General features: G+C 39.5%; 1 protein-coding gene across 4 annotated transcripts in view; it reads right to left on the bottom strand.

Moving 5' to 3' along the window:
- cep72 (centrosomal protein 72) overlaps positions 1-12,871 on the bottom strand; it is a 151,066-nt gene that overhangs the window by 45,764 nt on the left and 92,431 nt on the right. For all 4 annotated transcript variants that reach the window (XM_087978553.1, XM_087978555.1, XM_087978554.1 and 1 more), the window contains one exon: positions 10,448-10,502. In XM_087978553.1, the coding sequence (XP_087834679.1) occupies positions 10,448-10,502 (55 nt within the window). The remainder of the gene's footprint in view (positions 1-10,447; positions 10,503-12,871) is intronic.

Here is a 12,871-nt window from a genome sequence, read left to right as displayed (position 1 = left end):
GTGGCAAGTAACATTCATGCCACACCAATGCCAGGCAATGACCATCTAATATGAGATAATCTAACCACCATCCCCTGACATTCAGTAGTGTTATCATCACTGAATCTCCCAATATCAACATACTTGGGGTTACCATTGATCAGAAACTGAACAGGACTCATCCTATAATACGATTACTACAAGAGTACGTCAGAGACTAGGAATACTACGGTGAGTAACTCCACTTTTGCCCCTCCCCCCAAAGGCTTGTCCATCTAGAAGGCACAAGTCAGGAGTGTGATGAAATACTCTCTACTTGTCTGGATGGGTGATGCTCCAACAACACTCAAGTAGCTTGGCAACGTCAGAACAAAGCAGCCCACTTGATTGCTCCACATCCATAAGTATCCAGTCCCTTCACCACTGACGCTTAGTAGCAACAGTGCATTATCTAAAACATGCACTCAAATTCACCAACGATCCTTAGACAGCTCCTTCCAAACCCATGGTCACTTCCATCTAAAAGGACAAGAGTAAAAGGTATATGGGACACCATCATCTGCAAGTTCGTCTCGAAGCCACTCATCATCCTGACTTGGAAATATCTCACTGTTCCTTCACTGTCATAGAAGCATAGGATCCCTACAGTACATAAAGAGGCTATTATCACCCCATTAAATCCTCACCCGACCCTGGAAGAACATCACACTCTAACTCAGCCCCCAGACTCATCTCCATAACTCCACATTTAGCTTGGCTAAACCACCTAGCCTGCACGTTATGGGCTAATTATCATGGCCAATCCACTTAACCTACAAATCTTTTGGCCGGCTACTGGGTGACAATCCCAGAATTCTCTCTGCAGGGAATTGTGGGTCACCTACAACATGTGGTCTGCAACAATTCAAGAAGGCAGCTCGCCACCATATTGTCAAGAGCAATAAATGCTGGCCAGCCAACAATGCCCAGGTACCATGAGTGAATAAAAACTCACTTAACATATATGTATATCCTCGTGAATATTCAACTGTGTCATCCTCATTACATGCCTTCCCACCTATTTTTGATTCATCTGCAAACAGCTGACAGTGCATGCACTTCATCATGCAAGTTGTTCATATATATTGTGATTAACTGTGGTCCCACCTGTGACATCTCACCAGCTACAAGCCTTTATCCCAATGCTTTATCTTCTTTTAGTTAGTCAATCCTCCATCTATGGGCTTTTATTAACTAGCCTAATGTGTGGTACCTAATCCAATGCTTTTTGGAATTCCAATTATATTACATCTACCAGTTCCCCTTCATCTGGCCTTCTTGTTATCTCTTCAAAGGGCTAATAAATTTGTGAAGCATGATTTCTTCATCATGAAACCATGCTGCCCTTGTTTGATTTTTATTATGTGCTTTTAAAATGCTCTACTATTACATCTTAGCAGTTTTCCAATCTTTTGGGACTCTTCCTGAAAAATGAGGTAAGATTAGGTACCAATAAGATGTTAATGTTTGTATGTGGGCTTCTTCACACACACGAGGGAGGTTCAAACCTTGGATGGATTGTTGGACGTCTTGTTTTCTCAACATCATAAATCTAATTTTTTTCAATTGTGCTTTATTTTACCAAATTATTCACATTGTTTTGGGGTTGTGGAGTTCTGGAGTATTAGCAATATCCAAAAAGGTTTTGTGCCCGTTTTACTACTAATTTCAGTGTAGTCTTGCCAGTTTATACATCTTAGCTACATTGCAACATGTAGAAAGTCTCAAAGCTCTCAGTTAAATGATATGCATACAGGCATAGGCTGTGTCTATTTCTTCAGCACTACTTCATGTTGTTGTGTGTGTAAAATTGACTCCTTTTTATAGTCAGTATTGAAATTCAATTCAACTGTTTTCATTCTTCACGCCTTCTTGTCTTTCCACACTATAGATTTAACTGGATTAACTAAATGATTACACTTCCTTTTGTTTCACTTGTGTAGGGAAAATTTCTGTATTCTTTAGTTAACCATTTCTGTTAAAATGGTTAAAATTTGGAGGCTGGAGGTTTGAAATTTAAAGCAAGAGCCCTTGTTGCAACACAGCATTTTTGAGGGTTCACATGCATCTTTCCTGTTTTGCTTTTATCTCATATTCTTTCTATCTCCTGTATGTATCAACTGCCATCATACAGGTACTACAATATGGGAACAGAAGTTTTCTTGCAGTACCATGTCCATTCTTGGCCTTTGGGCATGAGAATTAACTTTAATTTCAACTGGCAGGTCAAAATACCTCTAAATGCAAGAAGAGTGCCGAGGGCCTAACCAAGAGTCAGTAATCCAAACCATAAGTAATCCAAACTGTTCAAACTGATTAAGACAGAAAGATCGTAACAATTTATCAAGGACAGAATTTACAGATACAGAACAGTGTGATGGGGTCACATGTAGCACAACGTGAACCCAAGATCATAGTTGACGTCGTCTTCACGGGTACACAATCTTGGGTCACGCTCCAACACACTGTTCTGTACCTGTAAAATCTTCCTTACTGTCCCGTTTTGACACCATCATCTTGACAAATTGGCATGATCTCTCTGTATTGATTAGTTTTTACAGTTTTGCATTACTTATTACTTTGGTTAGACCCTTGGGGCATGTGACTCTTATACCTATTATGTTATTTCAGTCATTTGGTTTGTCTCCAGCGCCACCTTATTTTTAACTTTTTGTAATTATCCGCTGCCTCAATTAATAGGAATATAGGTCATCCCTTCATTTGTTATTCAGAAGTTGACACTTTACTCACACCGTCTGATACTCTTGGTCACCTGCAGAGACCTATTATTAAGCCTGTCGACACTTCACTCACACCAGGGGTATGATCTTTTGATCTCTCTGCCTATAAATTCTGTGCCTGTGCGCTTCTCTCTCACTTCACCTGATGAAGGGGCAATGCTGCAAAAGCTTGTGATTTCAAATAAACCTGCTGGACTATAACATGGTGTCTTATGACTTTCTTAACTGGCAGAATAGGCTTGAAAGACTGAATGGACTACTCCTGTTCCTATGTTCCCCTTCTTTGTTAGGCTACTCTATTCAAAATTAGAAAATTAATTTCAATGTACATTTTTCCATAAGCAATGAATAAGAAATTAATAGCCTGCTCATTTGACTTTGTATAAACCTATTAACAACTAACTTTATTCTTTATCCAGATGTTCACCACTGGAATCTTATTCAAACGAAATTGCTGATCACCCAATTACCCAGTCCATGCTGTCCTCAATGGCTTCCCTATCACATGACACAGTGAGTCTTAAAATTCTCATCTTCTAATTTGCAAATCTGCTCTGGAACACCTGATCCTATATCCCATCTCAAACTCATTGTGAAGCTGAATAGTTTTATTTTGCTCCATTTAATCTGTTCCACATTTTGTGGTGGAGCAAGTTAATTATCATAGCCTTTCTGAACCCCTCCAATTTAACGTATCCATAACTTCAGAAACTATGTATATGTCTCTAACTTGCTGCTCGTCCCAGCTTCAAAACTTGACTGATCGCCCCTTTTCTCCCCAATTCCCTAAGCTGCTCCCTGTTCCTATTGTTGCATTGTAAACATTGATTCAATAACTTAAGTAATATAAGGAGGCATAGATGTCCAGTCCCCCATGGCTCTGTCCCATTTCACATCAAACTTTCTGTTCCACTGCATCTCATTAAACACTGTACATCAATTTCAAGCCCCACCCAAATCAACAATAGTATACATAGCTGGAAACTAGTATTTCATCAGGCATGATCCTCACCCAGCATCCTCTCATCCTGTTGAATGTTCCCTACCCTCAAACTTGAGTCAAGACAGTGTAATTAGTTCTAACTTCTGAATCTAATGGAATAAGGTCACACTCCAGAGGCTTCAACACTTCATCAAGGCTGAATGTTTAGTGCAAGAATGACGGGAAATTGTGCCGTCAGAGATTTTGCTTTTCGAATGAGAGATTAAGCAGATGGTCTGGCTACCTCTGGTAGATGTCAAACATCCTGTAACACAAACTGAAGATGATCAAGGTAGATTTCAATGATGTCATGACGAATCCTTAACCATCACTAAAATAGATTATCCTGTCATTATGCTGTCACAAGTCCTGCATTACAACAATGATTACCATTGCAAAAGTATTTAATCAATTGTGAAGTCAGCTGGGACATCCTGAGATTATGAATATTGTATAAATGCAAGTTTTTTCATCTTTGACAAAGCAGCACTACATTAAACTGAACTGTTAGATCAGAACATATGCTAAAACATGTTTGACCCCAAAACTCAAACTGTAAGATAAAAGCACTATGTTGGAAATAATGTGACACATATTCAATTCAATAAGCAAAGCTTTCTTAATATAAAACTTATCCAAGAGACTATGCTTTTTAAGATTCTGAAAGTGTTCAGATATTTTCTTAGTTTTTTGCAATGTCATAATTAGTCACAAATGTGCTGTCATTATAAGAGATGCCCTTGATTAAAAAAAGCAAGCTATACTGCAGTTGACGTCACATGGCATAATAACACTTCATTCAATGACCGTCATCAAAGCAGCAAAAACTGGCTGACCCTCATATCCCTCATGAACCTGCTATCAGTCAAGAAAGATAGACTGAAACTGGAAGAAGCCAGAATCAAAAACGCCAGAACAGATTTAAAGACAATGCAGGCTATCTTACCTGGCAGCAACACACCTTGTCTCTTCCAAAATTGTAATGCATTAGGGCTTGCAGAACATCGCAGCCTGTGTTCTTACATCTTGCAAATAAGTTGCATTTCTCCAATATTAAATTTCAAATCACATTAGTTTACATCACCCGGTTATATTTGCAATTTTGACTTTGACCCTTATTTCTAAAAAAAACTGATTAATTTAATTATCTGTTTTAATTACCCCTCAGCCATTCAATTTGCAAAGTATTTCTATGTATACAGTCAATGTATTTCTAAGATTTATGTCAACTGAGTATGTTACTTGACTGCCTTGTAAACCACTCCTGTATATGTTAAACCAGGTGTGTATGGTAATTTACTTTCTTCAATTCATAAAGTATCATTTTCATAGACCAAATAGCATGCTGTTGCAAGCTTTGTTTATTTTATGCTATTTCTTGATATTCTTAGAATCAATAACTCCAATAAAAAACTTTATACTAGATAATATAAGACATGTTATCTGGCAAATTAATAAACTTTATTTGCTTGCTGGATAAATTGCCAAGTATGGCTGATATGTATTCTCTTCATATGAAGAATACCATTCCTTGGAGGTGGTACAGCAATATTTCCTGATGCGGATGATAAGGTTGTATATATTAAGATGTTGAGTAAATTAGGCCGATACTCGTTTGTGTTTAGAAGAATGAAGGGTGATCACCTTACTTTTTCATTAGATGAGGAAAGTAGAACATGGAAGGACAGTCTCAGGGTAAGGGGTTGATCATTGATAAGGAGAAATTTCTTCATTTAAAGATATGTGAATTGTCTACCCTATTGGATTGTGGATGATCTACTATTGAGTCAACACTGTGGAATCGAAATCCCCTCTAATTGTATTTTATCTGGACTTGATGGATAAACCTTAAAGACACAAGTACTATAAGTAAAAATCAGGCCTCAACACAACCACAAAGGTAGGCTACATTAATTTCAGACACTGCATCACACCAGATATGATACTATTATAGGGACTGAAATTTGGTACATTATCACAACAAGGTGATGGAATAATCACTATCATGAAACCTAATTAAGAAAGAGGAGGCCATTGTCACAACCAATTGCTCCAGACAACATCCATTTACCCCTTTCACTGAAAGAAACAAACCCTTCCATATTATGATCAGCTATGCAGCCAGTGATACTTCACCTTGGTGAACTGGATTGTTTTCAGTTGTGGAAATAACATTAGCACTGATCAAGTCTGTCTAGAGCAGCCCTGAAGGATCAAAAAAGGCGCTATGTATTGACTATCAAGCACGACAACTTCAGGAAATGTGTTAATGATATGTTGATAAGGATCACCATAAAAAGAACAAGAATGAAGTGTTCAGCACTGCAGTCACAACCAATCTGGTCTGTGAACCAAAAATTCTCACCAGAATTACCATCTGTGAAGAACCAAATCAGTGAAGAACTGGGATTGAGAGATTAAAAACGTTCAAAGAGTAACAACCAAAACCAGGGATCTGAAATAGCTATGGTTTTGCTGTGGTTCTTCAGTTAAAATTTTCTTTTACCTAATAAGTTGCATTGGCTCTGAAACTTTGGCTGGGGGTTGCTGAGGAAGGGATGAGAATGGAGGTTAATTTGCAGAGGGATTTAAATCGGAAAAGGTTGTTCCATTTAAACCAGCTTAGAATTTTTATTTAGGACTCTTGTTGTGCAGTGGTAGTGTCCTAGCCTCTGGTCAAGTCCCACATGCACTAGAAATGTGCTATAACATCTCTGAACACGCTGCTTAGAAAAAATGTAGAAGTTTTACTTGTATCAGGGTGTCAGGAGGGTCTTGTCTTAATAAACAGCAAATTTGTACCCAAACCAAATTCTGTGTTTTTTGCCAATAAAATTCTGAAGCCCAAGAATCATTAGAACCATTGCAAAGGTTTGCTGGTTGTAATAGTTGCGAGGTCATGGGGATTGATGGAGATTGTTTACAATACACAAGGTTGAAAAAGATAGATTTTTGGTTTCATTGTATTAAGGGATACAAGGAACATGTGGGGAAAGGGAGCTGAAGCAGAAGATTAGCCATAATTATACTGAATGGCAGAGGAAGAATGGGGCACTGGACATCGATACCTTCTTATATTTTTTATGTTCTTGAATTAATGGTTACAATGCATCAATACGGTAGCCTAGATTTTATACAAATATACAAACATTAAATTATTGTTTTTTCAGAGCAAGAAATGTTTTTCCTCAGTAATTATGACTTAGCACACTGTTAAAAACAAGCTACAAGTTACTTTTTCTAAGGGTTTCAGCAGCAAAACGGTAGCATTAAGGGGAAAGATATAATTAATTCAGCTATTTCTAAATCTGTGGAGAATTTAATAGCACATCCAGTGAAATAACAATATCTGAATTTCCACAATTAACTGCGCATATGCAGACGCCAGAAGTTTCTGTCAGTTTCACTAGTTTATGATGGCAAATGCTTCCAATTTTGTTCTAATGGCCCTGCTAAATCTGGGCCATTATTATATTCCGCTAGGACCTTAACACAGTAACCATTTATTGACATTTTAACAGAAATTGGAACCCATAATTGTCATTGGCAGAAAATCCTGGAACTCCTTCCATAACAGCATTGTCGTATACCTGTGTCACATGGGGCGCAGTGTTTCAAAAAGGCACAGGATTACCTCCTGAAGGGCTACTACAGATGGGAAATCAGTAGAGACATGCACAGCCCATGAATGTTAGAGAATGTTGGATACTGTTGCGGGTTGGGGGGGGGGGGGGGGGGGGGGGGGGGGGCGTGCGGTGGCCGTTCAGGGGAAAGCAGCATTAGCCAGGCTGGTGGCACCATCATTGGCTTGAGGTAGAGCGGGAAAGGGTAAAGGTAAACAGGACCTTCGTGACAGAAGACTGGATAGTTAGGCGGACAGATAAGGAGGAGATTCTGTGGCTGCCAACAGGAATCCAGGATGGTGTGTTGACTCCCAGGTACCAGGGTCCAGGATGTCTCAGAGGGACTGCAGAAAGTTCTCAAGGGGGAGGGGGAGGATGAGCAGCCAAAATCACTGTACATGTTGGCACAAATGGCACAGGTAGAAATAGGGTTGCGGTCGTGCAGAGCGATTATAGTGAGCTAAGAAAAAATGTTAAAATCCAGGACCTCGTTGGTGGCAATCTCCAGATTACTTTCAGTGCCACGTGCTAGTGAGGGTAAGAACAGGAGAATATGGCAGATGGTATACGGGGAATGCAGGAGATTTTTGAAGAAGGAAATCTGGAGGGCGAAAAGGGGGCATGAGATAGCTTTGGCTGAGAAGATTAGGGTGAATCCAAACAGGTATTTTAGGTATATTAAAGGAAAAAGAAAAACTACAGAGAGAATAGGGCCCCTCAAGCACCAAAGTGGACATGTATATGTAGAACCGCAGGAGATATGCGAGGTTCTCGATTAATATTTCTCCTCTGTGTTCACCATGGAGAAAGACATGACGACTTGGAAACTTGGGAAAGTTAGTGGTGATATCTTGTGGACAGTCCATATCACAGTTGAGGTGGTGTTGGATGTATTAGAATGTATGAAGGTGGATAATCTCCTGGTCCTGACCAGATATATCCAAGAATACTACAAGGTGCTAGAGAAGAAATTGTACGGGCCCTGGATGGTATTTTTTCATCATCGTTAGCCACGGGTGAGGTCCCATAAGACTGGAGGGTAGCAAATGTTGCGCTATTATTCAAGAAGGGCTACAAAGAAAAGCCTGGGAACTTTAGATCAGCAAGTTTAACAGTTTAGCATCTGTGGTGGGTATGTTACTTGAGAAGATTCTGAGAGATAAGAAATGCATGCATTTGGATAGACTGAGTTGATTAGGAGTAGTCAGCATGGCTTTGTGAGTGGGAGATCATGCCTCACAAATTTGTTAGATTCTTTCATCAAGTGACCAGGGAGGAAGGTTGACTAGGGCAGGCTGGTAGACATAGTCTATATGGATTTCAGGAAGGCCTTTGATAAGGTTCCACATAGTAGGCTGCATGGTTCGATCGCATGGAATCCAGGGAAAGCTGGCAAATTGGATACACAATTGGCTTGATTGTAGGAAGCAGAGGGTAATAAAGGATGCTCATCGGGCTGGGTGCCTGTGATCGGTACTGGGCCCATTACTGTTGTTATCTATACCAATGATGAGAATGTACACGGCAAGATTAGTAAGCTTGCTGATGACATTAAAATAGACAGTATCATGGACAGTGAGGAAGGTTATCAGGAATTGCAGCAGGACCTTGCTCAGTTGGGGAAAGTGGACCGAGAAATAGCAAATGGAATTTAATATAGATAAGTTATAGGTCTTGCATTTTGGAAAGTTAAATCAAGGTAGGAGTTTCATGGTGATGGTAGGGCCTTAAGGAGTGTAGTGGGACAGAGAGATCTTGGAGTTCAGGTTCACAGTTTTCTGAAAATGGAGTCAAGGTAGACAGGGCAGTGAAGAAGGCTTTTGGTACACTGGCACTCATCAGTCAGGGCATTGAGTACAGAAGTTGGGAAGTCATGTTCAGTTGTACAGAATATTGGTGAGGCCGCACCTGGAGTATTGTGTTCAGTTTTGATCACCTCATCGAAGGAAAGATGTTATTAAACTGGAAAGAGTGAAGAAGAAATTTATACGGATGTTGCCTGGACTCAATAGTCTGAGTTATAGGAAGAGGTTGAACAAGCTAGGACTTTTTTTCTTGAGAGTGTAGGAGACTGAGGGGGGACCTTATAGAGGTGTATAAGATCATGACAGGCATGGATAGGGTGAATGCACTCAGTCATTTACCCTCAGGGTTAGAGAATCAAGGACTAGAGGACATTAGTTTAAGGTTAGGGGAGAAAGAATAAAAAAGGAAACTGAGGGACATCTTTTTTACACAGAGAGTGGTACGCATATGGAATAAGCTGCCAGCGGAAAGTGATTGAGATGGGTACATTAACAATATTTTAAAGATATTTGGACAAATACATGGATAGGAAAAGATTAGAAGGATATGGGCCAAGAGCAGGGAAATGGGGTTAGCGTGGTCAGACATTTTGGTCGGCACGGACCAGTTTGGGCCAAAGGGCCTGACTCTGTGTGTAGGGCATTGACGTGCATATCCCATGAACGAAGAAAAAGACAGTTGTTAAAAAGGTGAATGGATCAGCGACATCCTTCATTATTGACTGAGCACTGATGGCAATTTTGAAAGCAGATGAAAGTTGTTAGGTACAGGAGCAAGGACAGGGAGCGGAGTTGTCAGAAGTTGTTAGAGAATAGAATCAAGGAAATAGAAACTAGAATTCAGGCAAAAGATGAGTATAGAAAAAAATAGGAAACAGAAAAAAAAACAAAGAGGAAAGAAGGTAGGAGAAAAACTCCAGAATCCTACTGGGCTTGAACAAAAGTGCATGGGAGACAGAGCAAGAAGAGCAGGGAACAGAAGAGGAAGTAGAGGTCCTAAAAGAAACCAAAGTTTAGAAACAATGAATTTACAGATTGAAGAAACTTTGGACTCTACATACATGATGCTGGGAGTAAATGATGGGAATAGTGAAGAAAAGAGCTTTGAACAAGCTGTTAACCACAAAGAAATGTTTAGCATCACTGAAGTTGGAAACAAAGTCTTAGACTACTAATTATAATAATGAAGACCCTTGCTAACTAACTTCATGAGTCCCTTGTCTACAGAAATATTCAATAGTATTTTATTATTTTGTTTTGAAAAAGGAAATTAATTACCTTCAGTAAATGCTTGAAATTGTGTAGAACCTTTCTTTTGTGAATTTGCAATTGCCTAAATAAAATTAAGAAACAAACCAAAGAAGAATAAATTATTAATAACTTCACAGGAACTCAGAAACAAAGTATTCCAGTCCCTACACCCATTTCGATTGACAGGTCATAAATACTTTGATGGTTTTAAACTTATTTGCATAGGAAACTGCCTTTGCCATTCTGCATGACTACAGGATAATAATCTAACATTACAATCTAACATCACACCCATGACTTGCTGCATTCCACAGGTGAAACTTTAATGCTAGAGTGATGCACACACATAGTTTAAAAAAAGTTTGACAAACGGTTGAGGTAAATGCAGTTAAAAAGAAATAGGCGTTCAAAGTAAATAATTTCATCATCCTCAGCTCTGGAATTTGCTACAAAAGATCTGCACACAAACTTGCTTACTGTCATAGGTTATGGGAGAAACACGGATGCACACTGAGGCAAGGATACATTGTAACTTTATGGTGAGCCATTAAATCTAAAACAGAACAGTCCTGTAACAATACAAAGGTGAAGGGGCAAGAGATGGAAGGAAAGAACCCTGATGTCCCTGACAGTTTTCCTTAACTACCTTAAAAATGTAGTAATATTAATAGGAACAACTAGTTCTCTTTGGTTTTGTTGTAAGTCCTCCAGGACAATTCTATGAAATTGACTGGGACTCCTCCAGTACTGGGGGTTTAGAATGTGAGCAACTTGTTAGGTGCTTCCAGGAGGGTTTTGGAAACAATATGAAGATAGTCCGAAAAGGGAGGCCATACAGAACCTGGTATTGAGAAATGAGCCTGGCCAGGTGATCAAAGGTTCAATGGGGGAGCATTTTGGGAACACTGACCATAATTCTCTAAGTTTTTTGATACAGGTACTTATGAATAAGGACAGGAGTGGATCATGGTTGAAGGTGTTAAATTGAGGGAAAGCCAACTATAACCGAAATGGGCAAGAATTGGAGAATGTGGATTGGGAGAGGCTGTTTGAGGGTAAATCTACATCTGACATGTGGGAATCTTTTAAGGACTAGTTGATTAGAGGACAGGACAGGCAAGTTCCTGTGAAAATTAAGAACAGGAATGACAGGATTCAGGAACCTTGGATGATAGGAGAAATATCAGTTTAGTCAAAACAAAAGGAAGCATACCCAAGGTCTATGTAACTAAAAACAGATGAAGCCATTAAAGAATACAGAGAAAGTAGGAATGAAGTCAAACGGGGAGTTAAGAGGGCTAAAGCAGGCTATAAAATGTCCTTGGCCAGTGTTAAGGAGAATCTCAAGGCATTTTATACATATATTAAGAGCAAGAGGATAGCTAGGGAAAGGGTAAGCCCACTCAAAGATAAAGAAGGGAGGGTGTGTGTGGAGCCAGAGGAAATGGCCAAGATCCTTAATGCATATTTTACATTGGTATTCACTCAAGACAAGAATGTGAGGAGTGTTGAGGTTAGGGAAAGGTGTGTGAATACTCTTGGGCAGGTCAACATAATGAAAGAGAAAGTGTTGGATGTCTTGAAATACATTAAGGTAGACAAGTCTCCAGGGCCAAATGGGATCTATCACAGCATACTGTGGGAGGCGAAGGAGGAAATAGCGGGGGCCTTAACAGATATCCCTGCATCCTCTTTGGCCTCAGAAGAGGCTCCAGAGGACTGGCCAATGTTCCTGTCTTAAGAAGGGAAACAGATATAATCCAGGTAATTACAGGTCAGTGAGCCTGACATCAATAGTGGGGATGCTATTGGAGAAGATACTGAGGGATAGGATTTATTCACATTTGGAAGCAAATGGACATGTTAGTGTTAGGAAGCATGTCTATGATTAGTCTTGTAATTAAAGGATGGATACAAACACATTTGAAGCAGGTCAGATAAGATTTACTAGACTAACACCTGGATTGGGTGGGTTGTCATATGAGGAAAGGTTTGACAGACTAGGATTGCGTCTAGATTAGAGTGGTGCTGAAAGAGCACAGCAGTTCAGGCAGCATCTGAGGAGGATTGAATCTACTACAGTTTAGAAGAGTAAGAAGCAAACTGACTGAAACACAAGCTTCTGAGAGCTCATGACAGCATGCTTATTTTCTTTTGTGGGAAAATTATATCTAGGGACACCATTTAAAAAAAGTGATAGCCCATTTAAGACAGATGATTTTGTTTTGACACAGAACGTCAAAAATCTTTGCAACGCGAACTCTGAGAGCCTTTCAACAGATAGTCTTGAAATATTTTTAAGGCAGAGGTAGGCTGAATGGTTATCTGGGGTAGTCAGGAACTTGGAGCAATCAAATCAGCCATAATCTAATTGAATGCAGAGTGTGTTCAAAGGCCTGAGTGATCCACTTCTGCTCTGAATTCAGATGCTCACTTGTAACAGTTGTTGGG

This window comes from Chiloscyllium plagiosum, unplaced genomic scaffold, assembly GCF_037043375.1.
Source record: "Chiloscyllium plagiosum isolate Xiang-an unplaced genomic scaffold, Cpla_swu_hap1 HiC_scaffold_34, whole genome shotgun sequence".
NCBI lineage: Eukaryota > Metazoa > Chordata > Chondrichthyes > Orectolobiformes > Hemiscylliidae > Chiloscyllium > Chiloscyllium plagiosum.
The sequence above is the reverse complement of the archived record's forward strand: the minus strand, read 5'-3'. Positions and strand labels throughout refer to the sequence as shown.